Raw genomic sequence first — 19,212 nt, forward strand, 5'->3', positions numbered from 1 at the left:
CAAACTTGTCTTGCTTAAGTGAACTTACTTCAAAGGCCTGTATTTTACTCTTCAGAGTAACCCAAGTTTCTATTTCAGAGGGAAACAAGTACCCTCTTCCACTTCTCTGTGAAACTAACACCCTACTCCCACCATGTAAAACAAAGAATACATTTACACTTGCAGCTGGAGGTAAGATTCCCAGCTCAAGAAGACATTAGCCAGCGCAGACATGTTGAGCTGGGAATTACACTGCTAGCTCAAAGTGCAGACATACTCTAAGAAAGAAAAACGCTGAATCTGCCAATTGACTTCAGTCTAAGGGACAAGAATGCAAACAATTTCAACCAGGTTTGGTGCTCATTATTGTGTATTGTCCCATTACGTCAATGGACTGGTTACCATAGTGAGGGTTATCCATGGTACTTATACAGGAGTAAGTGTTTGCAGAATCAGGTCCTAACCCTGCATATGCAGAGAACACGTGGCAGAGGATATAATTCACTATCTGTAACATTAGCTTACAACATGTGATGGTATATTAACCAGCTTTGTGAGGTATATCATATATAGGCTATTCAAATTTACAACCCCAACATTTTAAAATGTCAGGTCAGTTAGGATTCCAAGCCCCCATGTATCAATCAATACAACACAAATAATGAACATGTAGACTAGAGAGTACACACAAATAAATCAAATGATACCAATGCTCAATAATGGAGAGAACAATACAAAAATCCTTTTCACAAGACAAAATGATACAAACCAGACATGGCTCAAAATACAAAAGCAGTAGCATTATTTACTCCAGAATTAAACTGCCTGACATTTTTTAAGAAACCCATTAACATCTTAGATGTCTGACCAGTGTTAAAACTGAAAGACTAGCAGTGATCTAAAAAAGAGTGATAGTGTGCATGGACAGAATTCCTTATGATTAAGTTCAACTCCCTCTTGGAACTAAAATGTATTCCTCCACTCTCCTGCTTTAAAATAAAAAAATTGATAGGTATTTAATATATCCAAAGGCTGAGATACAAAAAAAGAGAAATGTGTTGAAAATGCAGAATTTTCTACTGTATGAGATGCTTCTCAGAAACGGGGAAAACAATCCTAGCTTAACAAAGGAATTTCATTGGGAAACTACAAGACACCAATTAAGGAGCCTAATTTCATTTGAAGCACAAGGTTTTAGCCTTACAACTCCCATTAATGTTTATGGATGTTAAACAGCACCCTGCAGGGAAAGTGACCTTGGTATGGAAAACTAGTTATTCCTCTACTTTTTTCTTTAAGGTGCTTCAGTGATTAGTGTACGTTAGCGCAGGTTTGGAAAGAAATTCAGTCACCTAACAGCACTAGTCATTCAATCCTAGCACAAAGGTTAGCTGACATCTTCTCTAATTTGGTATGCTTCTTCCTGAATGTTTTTCCTGGAAATTCTGTCATTTGCAATTAGTGTAAACATCAATCTTTATTTTAAACCAGGCATCTGAAGTAGCTTTCATAGTACTCCATTATATCAGTGAACTAGCATGTAACTGGCACATGAAGACAGCTGCTAACTGGTTGTAACAATTTAACACACTGTATATGGTGTGTGCATATACTGCATATAGACACACACCTTTCTCTCTCACCTACCTGTCTCATCCCCATTACAGGGGCATAATGTGAAGGGGTATTCAAGCCCTTGCATTGAGAATAGGAGTTCTTGGCCATAAACCATAAAATCAGAAAGTGCCCCAAAAAACCAGTGCAAGAAATGAAACTAAATTACATTTTAAACAAGTAAAGTGGCGTAGCTGGTAAAAGAAGAAATACTCAGCACTTCATTTGTGAGTGTTTAGGTCACAATGCAGAATGCACTGCACTCTAAAAAAATAAAGTGCTCCCTAATCACTCAGAAATCAAATTATTTCCAATATTGTTGTCTTTACTCTCAATAAACACACAGTATAACCTGAGAGTAGGTATAGTATACTTCATCTGTGATGGGTTTAACTGATCTTCTGTTTAGAGCAAATCCACTTAATTATTTTTTCAACTGTATAAGAGAAACAAAAAAGGATAGTTACATAAATACAGGAGATTACCAAACGCTATATCCAGGTAAGTGAAGTAAAAGAAATGCAATATAATGGTACTCTGAACAGATGAAAGCTCAATATTTGTCTTTGCATAAATATTGAGTATAGCAAAAAAACAAACAAACAAACCTATAAATGTCCACTAATCAAACTAAAACTGGATTATAAATCTGATTACAAAATACTAATGATTTTGGGCAACAGTTTGATTGACTTGAATCTAACTTTGGTATTCCTAGAGTCAAAAGCTATCAGCCAAAGATTTATCATTTAGTGAAGTATCAGGATATTTATAAATCTGTCCCATAGTTTACCTACTGGAAAACTAAGAGAGATTCTGTAAAGACATCACATTGCCACAGCAGTGATGGAGATTTTGTCGCAGATTTAAGATAAACTTTTTCCCCATCACAGAACATGTTCTGTACTCTTAAATCAGTGCCAGAGAGTTTGTCCAGGGACAGTTTCCCAGATTGTGTAAAAAAGGGTTAAACCGTCAGTTGCCAACTAGGTATATATGAAATGGGAGAGCAATGCCTCAAATTGGCATTTGTAATAGCAGGTCTGTAAACAACGTGACATGGAAAGTGATTAGATAATCCCATTCAAAGCATCTGCAATGTACCTCAAATAATTCTGTTCAAAGTTTAATGAAAATAGTAAAGTATATGCAGCACAAAGTACTGTGTTTGCTTGTAACCTCTATTTGCAAAGGGCAATAGAGTTGAAACTTCTATTTGCAAAGGGCTTTTTGCCACTGTTAATCCTTAAAAGAAATTTTAACATATGACGCTCAGGAAATGAAGACCTTGGGGTACCTAATTGCGTTTCTTAACAAAAATTGAGTTAGGCCACCACCAGAGTTTCTTCCAATTGGTATTCCCCAATTGTGGAGTTTCTCATTTAGCTACCATGTCTAGGAAGTGAGTTACTTGTAGGAAAGTACAGAAATCCCAAGAAAAATTTAATTTAATTCTGAGAAGTTCAAAAATCAGTTGCATTATGGCTCAGAATAAATGTCTCCCAAGAATCTACTGTGTTTTAACAGCCCATCCTTTAAAGTTACCTTCTTCATATCCTGATGGAAAATCTGGTACCCTCTACACATCTGGGAAGTCAATGAACATTTTGATAATAGATCATGGTTCGGAGTTGCTTTTCCCCCCCCCACGCTTAGTCCCTAAGACAGGATGTTCTCTGATCACCTGCTGGAGCAATGTGACTTCACTATAAATCAGGTTTGAAGAGGTTAATACCCTCTTTTGTTTTCTGCCTTTCAAGTCTCAGCAAGCTGATTATCAATGTCCTCTTATGTCAGATAAAAATCACTATCTGATTTATCCAGTGTCTTTTGGCTGATTTGTTTGTTTGTTTGTTTGAAAAGAGAATGGGGAATTCAACACTTGGAGAAGGACATTCATTTTTATCCAAGTGACTCAGCCAAACAAGGATCATGTTAAGTTCTGCCACATTTGAAGGTATATAAAAGAGCGAGTGCAGATACAGAAACTTAGTATTTATTACTGTGATCAGGTTTAAGGTGGGTGGCCAGATCACAGTTCCACATGCAGTGGATGTCCATGATTTTGTAGACCTGACTTCCTGATCTGCTCCCACTCCTTCAGAGCTGTGGTCTGATCTCAAATTCAGCAGCATTGGCTGGGTCAATGCTTCGTTTAGAAAACTATTTCTGCAATTTAATTATTTGAGGAACCACAAAATTAATGCTTAAATCAAGACCTTAAAAGGATTCAGCTAAGAGCTTAAGGACACCCTGTTTTGCTGCAATGTTGTATCAAAAGACCCTCCATTTTCCTTTTTCTTTTCTTTTTTTTTTTTAACAATTAGAAACAGATTTAAGTTATAAAGCATTTAAAAAGCAAAGTCAGTGAAGTACTTGCTTGGTTCTTGTGATGCATCTGTCACAATCTAATATTTATACAGTGAAGTGTTACAATTAGAGCTGTCTATGGCAGGTTTATACAATGCAGGAGTGAAAGCAGAAGTACTCTAAGACGATGATCTTTAACATTTCTTTAACGCACATATAAATGCTATTCTTGCTATTAGAGCATTATATCAGGGGACCAGTGTTGGGGAGATAGCTATTAAAAATCATGGGTGACATTAGCATGCCTGGGATCTCTCTTTCCTGTGGAGAAATCCCACCTTATGTTTCCATCTAGGATTTGGAAGGAGGGCTCTGTTTGGTAGGTAAAGTTTCTTGAGATTAGTCATGGAGAGGCTTCCTGCCTGGTGGAGACTATTACAGATAAAGACCAGCCTTTTTCACAGAGTTATCATCACTAGATATCAATGGTGGAGGAAATCTGGCTGGGTAGCTTGTGCTACTAAATGCAATCTATGGTGCAGACTCTACTGGTAGGTTGGTGCAACCAGTGAGACTAGTCATTTGGGTGGTCTGCTCACAGCACTTTAGTTCTGGATTACTAATGGTCTAAATTAGTGTTTCTAGAAGAAAAAAGATGCTTAACCTCTTTGAGGCAGCAGATCTGGAGCTGCAGCTATAAAATACAAAACACATTAGTGCAATATGTTAAGAAATATTACCTCGTTAACCAAAAGAGAAAAAAATATAGTGTTTTAAGGTTTAAAAAATTAATGCTGAAAGTTTAAACATTTATGTAGTTCTTGTTGAGGTTTAAATCGGTGTTACACTCATTTTCCAAGTTTGTACCCCTGAGTCAGAAATTGAATAAACATTGTACAGTAGGTACGGAAACTAGTGTTCTGGTTATCAAGCAACAAACATGAATAGTCGTTGTTTAAAGTGTTAAATGATTATGATATTTTTACCTATGGAACTATAACGAAACACAGATTAAAGTGCTAATTTTAATGTCGAGGAAACAGATTTAATTAACTACCAATTTAAGCATGTAATTTCCAACTATTAGGCTGAAAGTTTCCCTACCCCTATTACCCCCATCTAGATAGTTTGTAAACTGGTTTGGATTTAGTCATTCTGAATGTTCATAACAAGAACCAGTTAACTACTGAAACAGAACACCTTTCAAAATAACAAGTTGTATGAGATCCTACTGACCTTGAAACACAACTTGAAAGTAGACAGAGTTCTTTGTTTAGGATTACGAGGAGAGCTAACCTCAAAACCCCCTATATCTTACTATGTAATAAGTAAGCTTCTATAACTTTGGATTTTTAGCCTGTATTAAAATGGAACATTAACACTTTTACTACAACTTAAGTGTGATAACATTCAGCTCATGAAAAAAACTCTGTTGTCTCTAAGGATAACCCATGCTGTTACGACAACACTAGGAACAAGAACTTATTGAGCGGCAGATTTAGATGAAATGAAGATTACTGTGATTGTTAATCATTTGGTTTGTTTTGAAAAAAATTTGTAAAGGACCACCCTGTGTTATTAGGTGTGGGAGAGTCTTCATCATCCTTCGGGGGGATCAAAAACTGTCGAGAATTAATGGAGCATGGACTTCCAAAAGATGCATTTTCATTGTTGCTTTCAATTGATATAGGAGAGTCTGGAGAGTCTAACTTCCAGGCATTTGTGTTTGCTTGAGGTCTGTAGCCTGCCGTTTCATCTAAGTCCTCTTCTGTGGATGAGTGACTCTCCATTTTCATAGCATTAACAGGCAGTTGCATTTGTGGCTTATAGCCTACTGTTGTCAGAAAGTTAATTTCTGGCTCTTCCTCTGGTTTAACTTGAGGCTGATACATTGACTGAATGTCAATATAAATGACTTGAGAAGGTCCCACATGTTCATCTATTGGTGGACTAGAGATCTCCTCCTCAATGACTGGTGGGCAATATGACACCACCACGTGGCTTTCTGTTTCTGTGTCATACCCATCTTCAGGAAACTCACTATCCACTACTGGGGATACAATTTTTGTGTCTTCTATCTTAGGAACTGTGGATCGCGTTTCCACCACTTCCACACTATTTGGAGTACAAGGGTTCATTTCCAAGGTTTTAAGAGCTGCGTTCCCCTAAAAAGAACATACAATAAAAGCAAGTAAAGTGAGGACAATGCAAAAGAATTGGATATTAAGAAAACTTAATGCTATTTTATATATTGTACTATGGTTTGCTTAGTTAAATTGAGAGAAGTATCGCCATCTGTTCATTGCAAGAGAGTGACTGTTTACTTTTTAAAAACTATTCAACTTTCTCCTCCTCTCACTCCTCAATATCTGTCTGTGTATTTGCTGTTCAGCTCATTTAAAAATATTTTAGCAAGTTCAACTTAAAACTATTCCTGAATTTTGCCAAAAAATATTTCTAATATAAAAACAATCACTATTTCCCTGTTATCTTTCTTATGTAATCTACTCTGAAAGCATTAGTTTGCCTTTACTTTTACTTCCAATTATAAACTGTTATTACTGGGCAAGGAGGGGAGCTGGAGAGAATGCCATACCTTCACTTCTCACTACCGCCAATGCAAGGAGGACACTAAATTAACAGTTGGGAATAAACTGGATCATATAATCACTTTTATTGACTCTTGGACATATATCTTCTTGATACAACTGTACATTTTAGATGCTTAAAAATGGGATTAAAATGAAGATTACCTCACATATATTCTTCTGAAACTGCAATGCTTTACTGTTCTCAGGATTTGGAATGTCAGGGTAGAACGTTTCTTTAATCCTTTATAGAAAAAAGTTAAGTAACTTTCAAAATGACCAACCAACATTAAGCATGTCAAAATAAGAATGCAAGAAAAACAGCCATAATGTTATTATCAGGTTTGTAAGCCTCAATACACAGAGTATAAACTTTAACTGGTCAAAACTTTCACTTTACACAATCGTGCTTTGGGTGGCATGTAAAAAAAACATACAGACTCTTCTGATGCTTCCACTGGAGCTTCAGGTTTCTGAAAGCTTGAAAATGGACTATAAACTGAAGAGATCTTGTGGGTGGATCACAAATTAAATGTATGCGGAATTGTACACATTGTAATTAGGGTTCTACTAGACCTGGCCCTGCGTGCAGCCTCAGTTGGAAGGGAAGAAGCTCCTAAGAGACCATCTACTGCTCCCCACACATGGGCTAATGGTTAAGAGCATGGACAGTGAACAGAAGCTTTGGGTTCTTTTGTCTCTGTCACTGACTCACTGTGGGACCTTGTGGCCAAATCGTTACTCCTCTGGGCCTCACTTCCTTCCTATCCCTCCCAACTACCAACCCTCTCCCAAAGGTCTTGTGTAAAACCCCCCCAAGATCCTCAGACGTTTTGGGAAGTGTGATAGGGTGTACCAGGCCCTCTGAGGCCCCGTGCTGGAGGCCTCGCAGTCTTATCACACCCTGCCCCAGGAGAGGAGCCATGAAAGGGGGCTCTCTAGGCCTGCTTAGAGAGGCTGTAGGGTAGTAATCAATCAGAGCCAACAGGCTCAGTTAAAAGGAGCTGCAGGGGATTGTCAGATCAGTTGCTGGCTAGGACCAGAAGGGTGAGGAACAACTGGTAGACTGAGAAACTCTCCAGGCAAGGAGGCTTGGGAGAGACTCTGATCAAGCCAGGACACGCCATATAAAACCAACGACTGTAACCCTAAGGTAACAGGTGAAGGTGATGGGACTGAGTGGGAAGCAGCCCAGGGAATACAGTAGCAACTATTAAGGGAAGTAGCATGTGGCTGATGTTTACAGGGTCCCTGGGTTGGGACCCAGAGCAGTGGGTGGGTCTGGGTCCTCCCACCGGCCAGTGGGGAAGTGGTCTAAGTCTGAAGAGGAGTTAAGACTCTTTTTCTTGGGCTTTTAGTAAAGGACTAGATTTAAAGGTGCCCAACAAGGATTGAAGAGAGTAGGCACCCTCAGGAAGTAGGGGCTGAGCCCAGCTTGAGCCAAGGAACTGGAAGACATTTGTTTGTGTTTGTTTTGGACTTGAGTACCCTGGAAGGGGTTCATCCATTTTAGACTGTGTGAGACTTGGTCGGAAGGCTGAGCCACTGAAGACTTGCCTACCGAGGTTGGCAGCCTACAGGGGGTGCCAAGAGAAAAAGAAGACTGCAGCACCCCACCCAGCCAACAAGAGGCATTCATGAGAGGTGAGTGCACCCCGTCACAGGAGCACAAAAAATTACTCAACAGAAACAAATAGAAGAATTTAACTGAAAATGAGTGTTTACCATTCCCTCTTTTGGTAGCAAAGGATGCTGGTCACCACTCCAAGCACAACAGCCACTGCCACTGGGATGAGAATGGCAATGATTAATCCCACAGCTGGGGAAAAAATAAAGAAAAAATAGTAAGAGATATTCCAAGTTACCAACAAAGTTTGTGGCTAACAACCCTTTTGTAACATTGCTATATATTACAGGCCTCTTCATAGACCAATGGAGGCTCATCAAGCCACACCTGCCTACAACAGTGGCCCATACCACATCGTTCATTGCAAAAAACAAACCCTACTATAATGTAGTTGGTCAATTGTGAAATATTGTGTAGAAAAGGAAGAAGTTTCTGTTTCATCCCCTATTGGTGCTAAGTTTCACTTGCATGGTGATAGGACTGATTGCAGATTTCATCCCAGGGAGCATAACTTCTGGTGCTTACTGTATTATTTTAGGTGGCTATTTAAAATTATCAAGCTATTTGTCTATTCTGTGGCAAAGATTTCTATAGATTAATTATATGTTGCATAAATGCCTTGCCTTTTACCTAGTTTAGAATTTAAAATCACTGAGCATCTTCTTCTCTCCCCTAAAGTACATATTTAGCCTTCTGGGCAGAGTCATTTTGTGCACTTTAATCACATCCTCTTTTACTCTTCTTCCAAAATGAGTAAACCTCATTTTTCTATTTTTTCATTCTTAGGTGGCTCTAGTAATTTTCATTACTCTTCTTTGGTTTATTTCTGCTGTGCGTTTTGAGATGAGATGAATAAAATTGAGCACACTATTTAAAGTGAGGCTGTACCACAGATTTGTTTGTCAGTTGTGTCGTTACCACAATTACCTCTCTCTCTTTAATATCTTGCTTCCCACCACCACTTTTCAAAGCTACCATGCATTAGTGGACATCTTCATTGAGCAGCCCATGAGAACTATTAGATCTCAAGCAGTTATGAGTTCAGAACCCATCCATTCGTATGAGTAGATGAAGTTTTTAAATAAGCACTACTATGAGCTTCATAGTAGCTGTAACAGGAAGTTAATTTTCTCCCTGATCTGCTATTTATAAATAGGGGTAACAGGCCTAGGACTGCTAAGCAGGAAAAGATATCAGATGAGTCAAAGATAAAGATCATGGTAATCCTAGACTTAAGCACTGCCACGCTAGAAGTATTCATGAACAGGAATGTTCAACTTACAATTTTCCTTTGTCACCACATACAGGCTCTTCGATGGGCCCATCCCACCAATGGTATAGGCTTTTAAGTCCAGTCGGTAACTTGTTTTGCCTTGAAGATCACGTATTCTCAAAGACTTCTTTGTTAGGTCAGTAATATTCTTAGGTATTACCTCAGGAGGCCCTGTTTGTTTGTTTGTTTGTTTTTTTTAAAAAGAAGAATATATACCACTTTAGAATATGTTCACCAAAAAAAAAACAAAAAAACCTCAGCATGAAAAAACTCAAACTTCATATTAAACTGGAAAATGGTCTTTTCAATGGAGAAAAATCATGAGCACAGAATTATGCTGCAGAAAATCCACTGCACCTGTGTAGTGTAACAGGGTGTTAATTAAGCAGTACAAAGGGTATATCTTCAGTGCAGAAATAGCTCACTTTACATACACTTGAGTCACTCCTCTTAAATTAGCCTAGCTTGAGTGAGAGCAGGCACACTGTGAAATAACACTCAAGCTGCTGTGCCCACACTGACGCTGCACTAAAGACTTCTGATGACATATTCTAGGGTTCTTAGTGCTGCACTAAGATGAGTCACTCTATGAATTTCTTCCTAATGAATTGTGGGAGAATTTGTCTGTCCTGTCTCACACATGGGGAGGGATTGTGACTTGGAAGACTTAGCAACACTTGAATGGAGGCAGGCTAGCTCCACTCTACATTGTGTTAGCAGATGACTAGTTGTACTAACTCAAGTTTTAGCCTATACTCCCTAATGGGCCAGCTAGCTTGAGTTAAAAGCATCCCCATACTGGAGTTAAGGCCTGCCCACAGTCCTAATTTTAAGCTGAAGGCAAAACTCGAGTTTTAACTCAAATTAAGTGTGCAGTAAAGACAAGCTCAAAGAGTGAAGGAAAAGGATTATGGCAGACTAATCATTAATAAACTCCAAGTTAAAAACAAAGATGACATGAATTGAACTGCGCCATTTGCTACAGCCTTCATACAATTACATTTCAGAACATCTCTGGTAAGTGCAATTAAGGTTTATAAGGTTATTTCGTGTATCATTTGCACACTACCACAATTATCAATTTTGGAATGAACTGAATGAAAAGTATCACACTGGCAGGGAAGAAACTGGAATTCTGTTTATCTACAGACCAGAGCAACGGCAATGCAACATTATCCAAACCACATTGCCAATGCACTCAAATCCAGTGCTGGAGGGTTCCCCATTTTCACTCTCTCTTCTCATTAAGTGTTTTCCTCAAAGACTGGGTGTTGCTTGTTATGGTGACTTGTGTGATGTGGGTACAGGTATGTTAGCAACAAGAAGGTGGTCAGAGAAACTGTGGGTCCCTTACTGAATGGGGGAGGCAACGTAGTGACAGAGGAGGTGGAAAAAACTGAAGTACTAAGTGCTTTTTTTTGCCTCTGTCTTCATAGACAAGGACAGTCCCCAAACTACTGCATTGGGCAGCACAATACGATGAGGAGGTGAGCAGCCTTCAATGGTGAAAGAAGAGGTTCAGAACTATTTAGAAAAGGTGGACATGCACAAACCCATGGGGCCAGACGCAATGCATCCGAGGGCGCTGAGGGAGTTGGCTGATGTGATTGCACAGCCATTATCTTTGAAAGATCATGTCAACTGCGGGAGGTCCTGGACAACTGGAAAACGGCAAATATAGTGCCCATTTTCAAAAAAAGGAAGGAGGAAGATCTGGGGAACTACAGACCAGCCAGCCTCACCTCAGTCCCTAGAAAAATCATGGAGCAGGTCCTCAAGGAATCCATTTTGAAATGCTTGGATGAATGGAATATAAGGTAGATAGAAAACTGGCTGGACTGTCGGGTGCAACAAGGAGTGATCAATGGCTCGATGTCTAGCTGGCAGCTGGTATCAAGTGGAGTGCCCCAGGAATTGGTCCTGGCGCCAGTTTTGTTCAACATCTTCATTAATGATCGGGTTGATGGGGTGGATTGCATGCTCAAAAAGTTCACGGATGACACCAAGCTGGGGGGAGTGGTAAATAGGGATAGAATTCAGAGTCACCTAGACAAATAGAAGGATTGGGCCAAAAGAAATCTGATGAGGTTCAACAAGGACAAGTGCAGACTCCTGCACTACAGACGGAAGAATCCCATGGACTGCTACAGACTGGGGACCGACTGGCTAAGCAGCAGTTCTGAAGAAAAGGACCTGGGGATTTCGGTGGACAAGAAGCATGATATGAGTCAACAGCGTGTCCTTATTGCTAAGAAGCCTAACAGCATTTTGGGCTGCATTAGTAGGAGCATTGCCAGCAGATTGAAGGAAGTGAGTATTCCCCTCTATTCAACACTGGTGAGGCCACATTTGGAGTACTGTGTCCAGTTTTCACTCCCCACTACAGAAAAGGATATGGACAAATGGGACAGAGTCCAGTGAAGGGCAACAAAAATGATTAGGGGCATGAGACTTATGAGAAATGGCTGAGGGAACTGGGCTTATTTCGTCTGTAGAAGAGAAGAATGAGGGGGGATTTTATAGCAACTTTCAACTACCTGAAGGGGGATTCTAGGGAGGATGGAGCTAGGCTGTTGTCAGTGGTGGCAGTTGACAGAACAAGTAGCAATGGTCTCAAGTTGCAGTTTAGTCTAGGTCTAGGCTGGATATTAGGAAAAACTTTTTCACTAGGAGGGTGGGAAGCACTGGAATGGGTTACCTAAGGAGGTGGTGGAATCTCCATCCTTGGAGATTTTTAAGGAACAGCTTGACAAAGCCCTGGCTGGGATGATTTAGTTGGGGTTGGTCCTGCTTTGAGCAGGGGATTGAACTAGATGACCTCCTGAGGTCCCTTCCAACTCTAATCTTCTGTGATTCGCTGATACCTTAATCAATTAGAAATTCTACTCAGAGCACCTACTCTTGCCCACATGAGCCATTAGTATTTTAAGTCTTCACCAGTTCTTAAAGGGCAATTCAGATGCTGAATAATGCCAAATGAACTGCATTTAAACATTTGTTTCTTAAAGGATTACTCATTAGCAAGCACTGGGAGTTCACAGGAAAATTGAGGACCATGTATTTTATTTACCTTCTTCCAAATAACTGGGCTTCGAAGCACCTCTCTTCCCTTTTGCAAAGTAAAGCATATATCCCTTTAAAAACCCCTGGCAGTCTTCAACAGGAATGTCTTCCCATTTTACTAATACTGAATCTGAAGAGGTTTCTGCTACAGTAAAATTTGGTGCTACCTTTGGAGCTGTGGAAAGAATTGGAAAAAAAATTGTTAAACAACTATCCTTCACTATATGCTTATGACTATGTTAGTATCACACCATTATTATTAGGACTGACGTGTTAATTGTGACACTGGAAATTTTCTAGATAATTTTTTTCCCTTTCCAAGAAGGAAAGAAAATGTAGGTGACATTAGCCAGGTGTCACTGCATCAACCTCCCTGTTGGCATATTATCACCAATAATTTGTATTGCAGGAGCATCTGCTAATTCCAGTCATGGGCAAGGACCCTATTGTTCTAAGCATTATACAAAGAGAGAACAAAAAGATGCTCCCTGTTTGCAGTATGCACACACATTAAAAATAAACCCAGATTATGCAAACGTTCAGAAAGATGCAATTTAGTAGAAGAGGTCTCATTTTCAAATGGCTGTAACATAGAAAGAAAGGGGGTGGAGGGGTGGTCCTTAAACATATAAGGCATTCCAAGTCAGTACCAGCAAGAGATATAAATGCAAATAGAAGTACCTATGTAAATTCTGTAAATACAATAATAATGTAAGGGAGGAGATGAAATTGTAAGTAATGAGGTGATTTATATATTCATAATTTAAAAATGCAATTCTACTCTAAAAAGTGATCTAGATATAAAGAACATTGTAGGTTTCCTTATTCATTGTGTCTCATTGATTTCAATACCAAATATACACAGACATATTTTTACTTGCAAACTAACTGAGAGCCTCACAAATTCACTTTGGCTTCAGCAGTCAAGATTAGAGCTGTGTGACTAACTGATTTTTCAGTTCAGTGGTCAAACAAAAAAAATTATTTTGCATCGAGCCAAAGGCAATTTTTTAAAATGTTCTGGTGACCCAAAGAAGTAATGAAAATGTATATGTTTTGGCTTGGGGGAAAAAAAACCCCCGCATTTTATATAACCCAAAACAAAAAACTTTTCATTTTTTAAATCTCTTTTAAAAAAAGTAAAATTGCAGCAAAATTGAACCAAAAACATGTTTCGAATAAAAAGAATTTACACTTTTCTTGTTTAGAAAAGCATCGAGAGGGAATGTTTTAATTTTTCCATAATTTTTTTGTTTTTGTTTTCCAACCAAAAAAAATTGGTGAATTTGAGCTGCATTCACAAAACATTTCAGTCAACCTGAAGCTGATTCTTTGGGGGTGAGGGAGAGGGAGAGTTTTGGCCAAAAATTTTTGCCCAGTTATAGTTATATTCACACTGCAGAAGATCAATAATAATGGTTCCTTGAAGCCCAAATTATACTCTCAGCTTCACCTATACAACAATCACTGAATTCAAATCAAGTTCTCAATGACCCCTGTGCAATCTTACTAGCTGTAAATGGGAATGCACAGATGTCACACAGCATAATCTGAAGATGATACAGTTACATGAGCACAACAAAGGGCATAATTTGGATGCACAACCTCTGCTAATGATGTGCATATGGAAGCCAACCAACCATCAAAACCCAAGATAACATTGTGGGGGGTGACAGTTGGAAAAAACATCTTTTGCCTTGCAAAATAAGCACATTTGTAATAGAATTGAGTAAGATGGAATTTCATAATGCCATTTACTCAAACTTTTTAGTGCTGAATTCTCATTTTATCTTCTGTATCCTCTTTCCCGTATATTCTGCAATAATATCAATCTTGTTTTCAGACAACAGAATAAGAACCAGCTATGATACAGAGAGTGGAAGTTTACTGAATTAGTGAATATGTGATATATTTAAAACTTAATTAATTAACTCTAAAGGTTGGCAGCACTGAAAGAGAACGGAAATATGCAGCAGTAAGGAGATTCTGCTTTAAGACTTATCTTCTAATTTATCTAGTGTAGATTAGAACAGGTTAGTCACATTTATTTTATCTTGTATTTCTAAAGGATCTAAATAAAATGCACTTACGCAATTCTTTCATATATCCAGTTATAGTCTGTAATAACTGATATCCATTATGTTTGCAGCCATATAGTGAAAAATTGTATCTCACACCAGGTTGAAACAGAGCTGCAGAAGAACATCACTGGTAAGCAAAATCTTTTTAGCAAGAGTTATATTTTAGCTTTTACATGCATATTTTTTATACACACACATTTAAAGTAACAGCACAAATAATTAGACCATATGGAATTTACATATAAATATTTTCCCTATTTAATCCCTACAGTATTTATACACAAAAGCTGTACCATTACACACACAGTTCAGAATCAGTAAATAATTTTGACCCTCCAGAGCAACCTAGAAAATCTAAACAAATGTCATTACAAAAATGTTGGAAGCAGCACAAATTACTGCTTTCCATTATGAAAACACACTTCATGTTACCAGAAATGCTATTTTTCCTTCAAGGCGGTCATGCTACTTCTTTCCCCTTCCCATCATCAACTGATTTCTCCTTAGTTATTATAGCCACATCCATTATAGCGCTGTTATTAAGGGTAACCACTCTCTTCAATAATGAACTCAAGGCTTGAACCGAATTTGTATAAAACATACATTGTTGTTCTCTCTCTAAACAAGGGGGAAGGTCCCAGGGGAAGAAAATCAAAGGGGAAAAAGGAGTTCAGGAGAGCTAGCAGTTTCACAAGGAGACAATATTAAAGGCACAACTGCAGACTGTCCCAATGCAAAGGAAAGATGAATTTGACCCTCCCCCTGTCATTCATCTCCCCCCACAGGTACAGACCCCCTGTCCCAGGACAGCTGGTAGGTGGCGCCAGGTCCCCTCCTGCCTTGTGTGGGGGGAGGCATGAGGTGTGGGGGGGCACAAATATAGGCTTGGCCCTCGGGCGCCAGAGACCCTCCATATGCCACTGGCTGGAACAGTCTCAGAACCATTAGCAATTATCTCTGAGAACTCCTGGAGTATTTGTGAGGTCCTACAAGACTGCAGAACAGCAAGACTGGAGAAGAGCAAACATAGTATCTATCTTTAAAAAGGGGAACAAAGAGGACCTGGGGAATTACAGACCAGTTAACCTAACTTGGATACATGGAACAAATTATTAAACAGTCAATTTATAAGCACCTGGAGGATTAAGGAATAGCCAGCATTGATTTGTCAAGAACAAATCATGCTACACCAACCTAATTTCCTTCTTTCACAGGGTTACTGGCCTAGTGGATGGGAGGAATGCAGTTGATGTGATCCATCTGGATTTTAGTGAGCCTTTTGACACAGTCCCAAATGACATTCTCATAAGCAAACTAGGGAGATGTGTTATAGATAATATTAATGTAATGTTGGTATGCAACTGGTAAAGAGACTGTAGTCAAAGAGTAATCATCAATGGTTTGCTCTCAAACTTGAAGGGCATATCTAGTGGAGTCCCATAAGGGCCAGCCCTCGATGGGGTACTATTTCATAATTTCATCAAATGTCTTGGACAATGGAGTAGAGAGTATGCTTATAAAATCTGAAGATGACACGAACCTTGGAGGGGTTTGCAAGCACTTTGGAAGACAAGATTAAAATTCAAAACTCTCTTGACATATTGAAGAATTGGTCTGAATTCAACAAGATGAAATTCAATAAAGACAAGTGCAAAATACCTAAAAAGGAATAATCAAATGCACAGCTATACCATGGGAAAGAAGTGCCTGTGTGGTAGCACAGCTGAAAAGGATCTGGTGTTATAATGGATCACAAATTGAATATGAGTCAACATGCATCTGTTAAAAAGGTTAATATTCTGGGGTGTATTAACAGGAGTTTCATATGTCAGACACAGGAGATAATGGTCTTTCTCTACTTGGCACTGGTGAGGCCTCAGCAGAAATACTGTGCTCAATTCTTGGTGCCAAACTTTGGGAAAGAAGTAGACAAACTGGAGAGAGTCCAGAGAGAACAATAATTTAATAAATGATAAAATGTTTAGAAAACCTGACCCATGAAGAAAGGTGAGAAAAACTGGGCATGTTTAGTCTTGAGAAAAGAAGACTGAGGAGGGACCAGATAACAGTCTTCACAATATGCTAAGGGCTGTTATAAAGAGGATGAGGATCAACAGTTCTCCATTTCACTGAAGGTAGGACAGGAAGTAATTGGCTTAAACTGTAGCAAGGGAGATTTAGGTTAGATATTATGAAAAACCTATCTATAAGGGTAGTTAATCTCTGGAATAGGCTTCTAAAGGAGGTTGTGGAATTCCCAGCATTAGGGGCTTTTAAGAACAGGTTGGACAAACACCTGACAGGAATTATCTAGGCTATTTGGTCCTGCCACAGCGAAAGGGGCCAGACTTCGCTTCTCGAGGTCTCTTCCAGCCCTACGTATCTATCATTCTAGAAGATGACAAAAGGCTCAGTCCTCCAAAGTGCTGAATGCCCTTGACTCTCCGTGAAGCTGCAGAAAGTGCAATTAAATGCTCATACCTTGAGCCTACACTTTGATGCATGTGGGTAGATCCCTAAGAGTGCTGGGAGTCTCCATGCAGTCAACTGGACTCCAGGCAGTTACAAGCGTCTTACTACAAGAATCTCATTGTAGGGTTGAGGCTCTAGGTGACTAAGTCTTAAATGCTGGCTCTACATGGGCACCTTTACATTTAATTCATTATTTTCTAGTCTATGTAATGCCCTCTTGGACATCAGAAAATATGCCTCTGCCCCTCCTTATTTCTTTTCTCCCCATTTTGCTCCCCACTATTCCTACCATACCTGCCTTTTGCTTTTATTTTTTAGCCTACCCATGATACCCAGGGTGTACCTTGCTCCAGGAAAAGTCAACTGTTTATATATGACAAGTGAATAGAGGGATCTCACACTTTCTCACACTCTCAAAAAATGCGTTATTCCCCCCACCCCTCAGGTGTCCTAGATGCAGAGTGGTACATTTGGAATCTGGAAGATATGCCCTGGATTTTAGCAATTTTATAGAATGCTGAAAGTTGGGCATCAGCTACATTTCTTTTAGCAACTTCAAACCATTATGCAAAGTGCAAAAAAAAAAAAAGTTAAATCAAGAACTATGAGATTGACGGAGACAGCAGAGGAGAGTGAAAAGTCAACAGAAATCAGCACAAAGAAGGTGTTTAAAAATAGCATCAGTGTCTTTTATCCTTTCCACTGATAATTTTATGGATTCACTTGCAAAGACAGTATGCTTTGCAAGCTTTGAACTAGAAAGCCTAATTTAAACAATGATTTTATCTTACCAGATTTTATCAAAGCATCTGTTGTATTTGAAGGAAATGTTTCCCAGTCAACATTACAGGGCTCAGATCCAGATGAATAACACCATTTTACTGTGTAGCCGCAGGTCACATTGGGGTCAGAATACCAAGAAAGGTAAATTCCATTTCCTGTTGCAATTGCCTGCTCTGTTTTGACATTGTCTGCAATAAAGAGAATATATAAAAACCATCAGAGTTCAACCCTCTATCTTTAGCTCAAAGGGCTTTCTTGAAGCCTGAACTAAAGTTCTTAAAAACAGGTGTCGTGTTCATTCTAGGAAATAGGATCACACCACTGGCTCTGTGAAATTGAAGGAGTAAATTATACTATATTTTTGAGGCACTCTGTAAGTCAAATCTCAGTCATTCAAATTGACACCAAAAAGAGAAATTCCTTCCATCCATTCACTCCTCAACTTTTCTTGAGTTTTTTTTTTTTAAATGTTCTTAGGCATGCAAGACTGGAGGTGTTGTGAATATTAAAGGCCTATGTAAATACTGGATGTTCTGTTTGAATGCATGTTGTGTGCTAGCAGAACTATTTTTTAGAAGAAAATATCGTTGAGTTTCCACTTAAGGAAATGTCAATTTCATTTCTTTTTGTATTCATAGTCACATCAAATGGAGAGAAAGAAGGATAAATGTATAGAAAGGGCAAGTTCTTAAACTGTTTTTAAAAACCCTGAAATGCAGTGTTTCTAAAAAGTTGAACATTCCAGAAAATCACACGTTAGAATGCATCTTTATAGGACACTTGAATAGTATTTTATATCTAGAAGTGTGTAAATATGAAATTAATTTACTGACTGCAGGCTCAATAGTATTTTCTCAGCAAAAAGCAACACTAAATATTGAAGTGGTGCACATCTACACTGTATGATGTGCATCTCTTTGCTGCCGTCTAAACAAGACTTCGGTTTCACTAGCAGCACAGATACTCCCGTGATGGAGGCCAGATAAGCACCTGCATAGGTAGTTTTCTTCTCCTGTATTGTATCTTTTCAATTATGTTGGTAGCTCAAATTAAGTAGGATATGAAGTAGTTTTTGCTTCCTTTTAAATTCTTTCTTGAAACCTGTCTCAAGCATCAGAAACATTTCTCTCTTATAGATGTTAAAAGTATACGCAGGCTGTACAGTCAAAAGTGGGGTGTTATTAAAGTGATTCCATTAATTTATCTGTCTTGCCCAATTCCTTTTCCTTCACATATGCAGTGATAAATTAACAGGTATGGGGGGCTATAGAGGAACTGAAGGCTATTTAGCCTGAGGATGAAACTTATCCTGGATAATGTGAGATCATAGTCATGACATCCAAACTATAAACCTCAAACAAAACACATTTTTGCCTAAAGAGATATGATTTTCTTTTCAGAACTTCAGACAGAAAGCGCACA

The 19,212-nt window shown here is 38.8% G+C and overlaps 1 protein-coding gene across 2 annotated transcripts in view; it reads right to left on the bottom strand.

Annotated features, from left to right (window-relative positions):
- Positions 1–4,404: 4,404 nt before the first annotated feature.
- The window catches only part of LIFR (LIF receptor subunit alpha), a 76,680-nt gene continuing 61,872 nt past the window's right edge, over positions 4,405–19,212 (bottom strand). For both annotated transcript variants that reach the window (XM_067545552.1, XM_067545551.1), the window contains exons 14-20: positions 17,799–17,978; positions 14,545–14,646; positions 12,462–12,629; positions 9,401–9,562; positions 8,217–8,310; positions 6,657–6,735; positions 4,405–6,068 (exon numbers count right to left, since the gene is read on the bottom strand). In XM_067545552.1, the coding sequence (XP_067401653.1) occupies positions 5,430–6,068; positions 6,657–6,735; positions 8,217–8,310; positions 9,401–9,562; positions 12,462–12,629; positions 14,545–14,646; positions 17,799–17,978 (1,424 nt within the window). In that variant the 3' untranslated portion in view covers positions 4,405–5,429. The remainder of the gene's footprint in view (positions 6,069–6,656; positions 6,736–8,216; positions 8,311–9,400; positions 9,563–12,461; positions 12,630–14,544; positions 14,647–17,798; positions 17,979–19,212) is intronic.

Source organism: Emydura macquarii, unplaced genomic scaffold (assembly GCF_026122565.2).
Source record: "Emydura macquarii macquarii isolate MOO-44397 ecotype Brisbane River unplaced genomic scaffold, CSIRO-AGI_Emac_v2 contig_1045, whole genome shotgun sequence".
In the NCBI taxonomy this organism is placed as follows: Eukaryota; Metazoa; Chordata; order Testudines; family Chelidae; genus Emydura; species Emydura macquarii.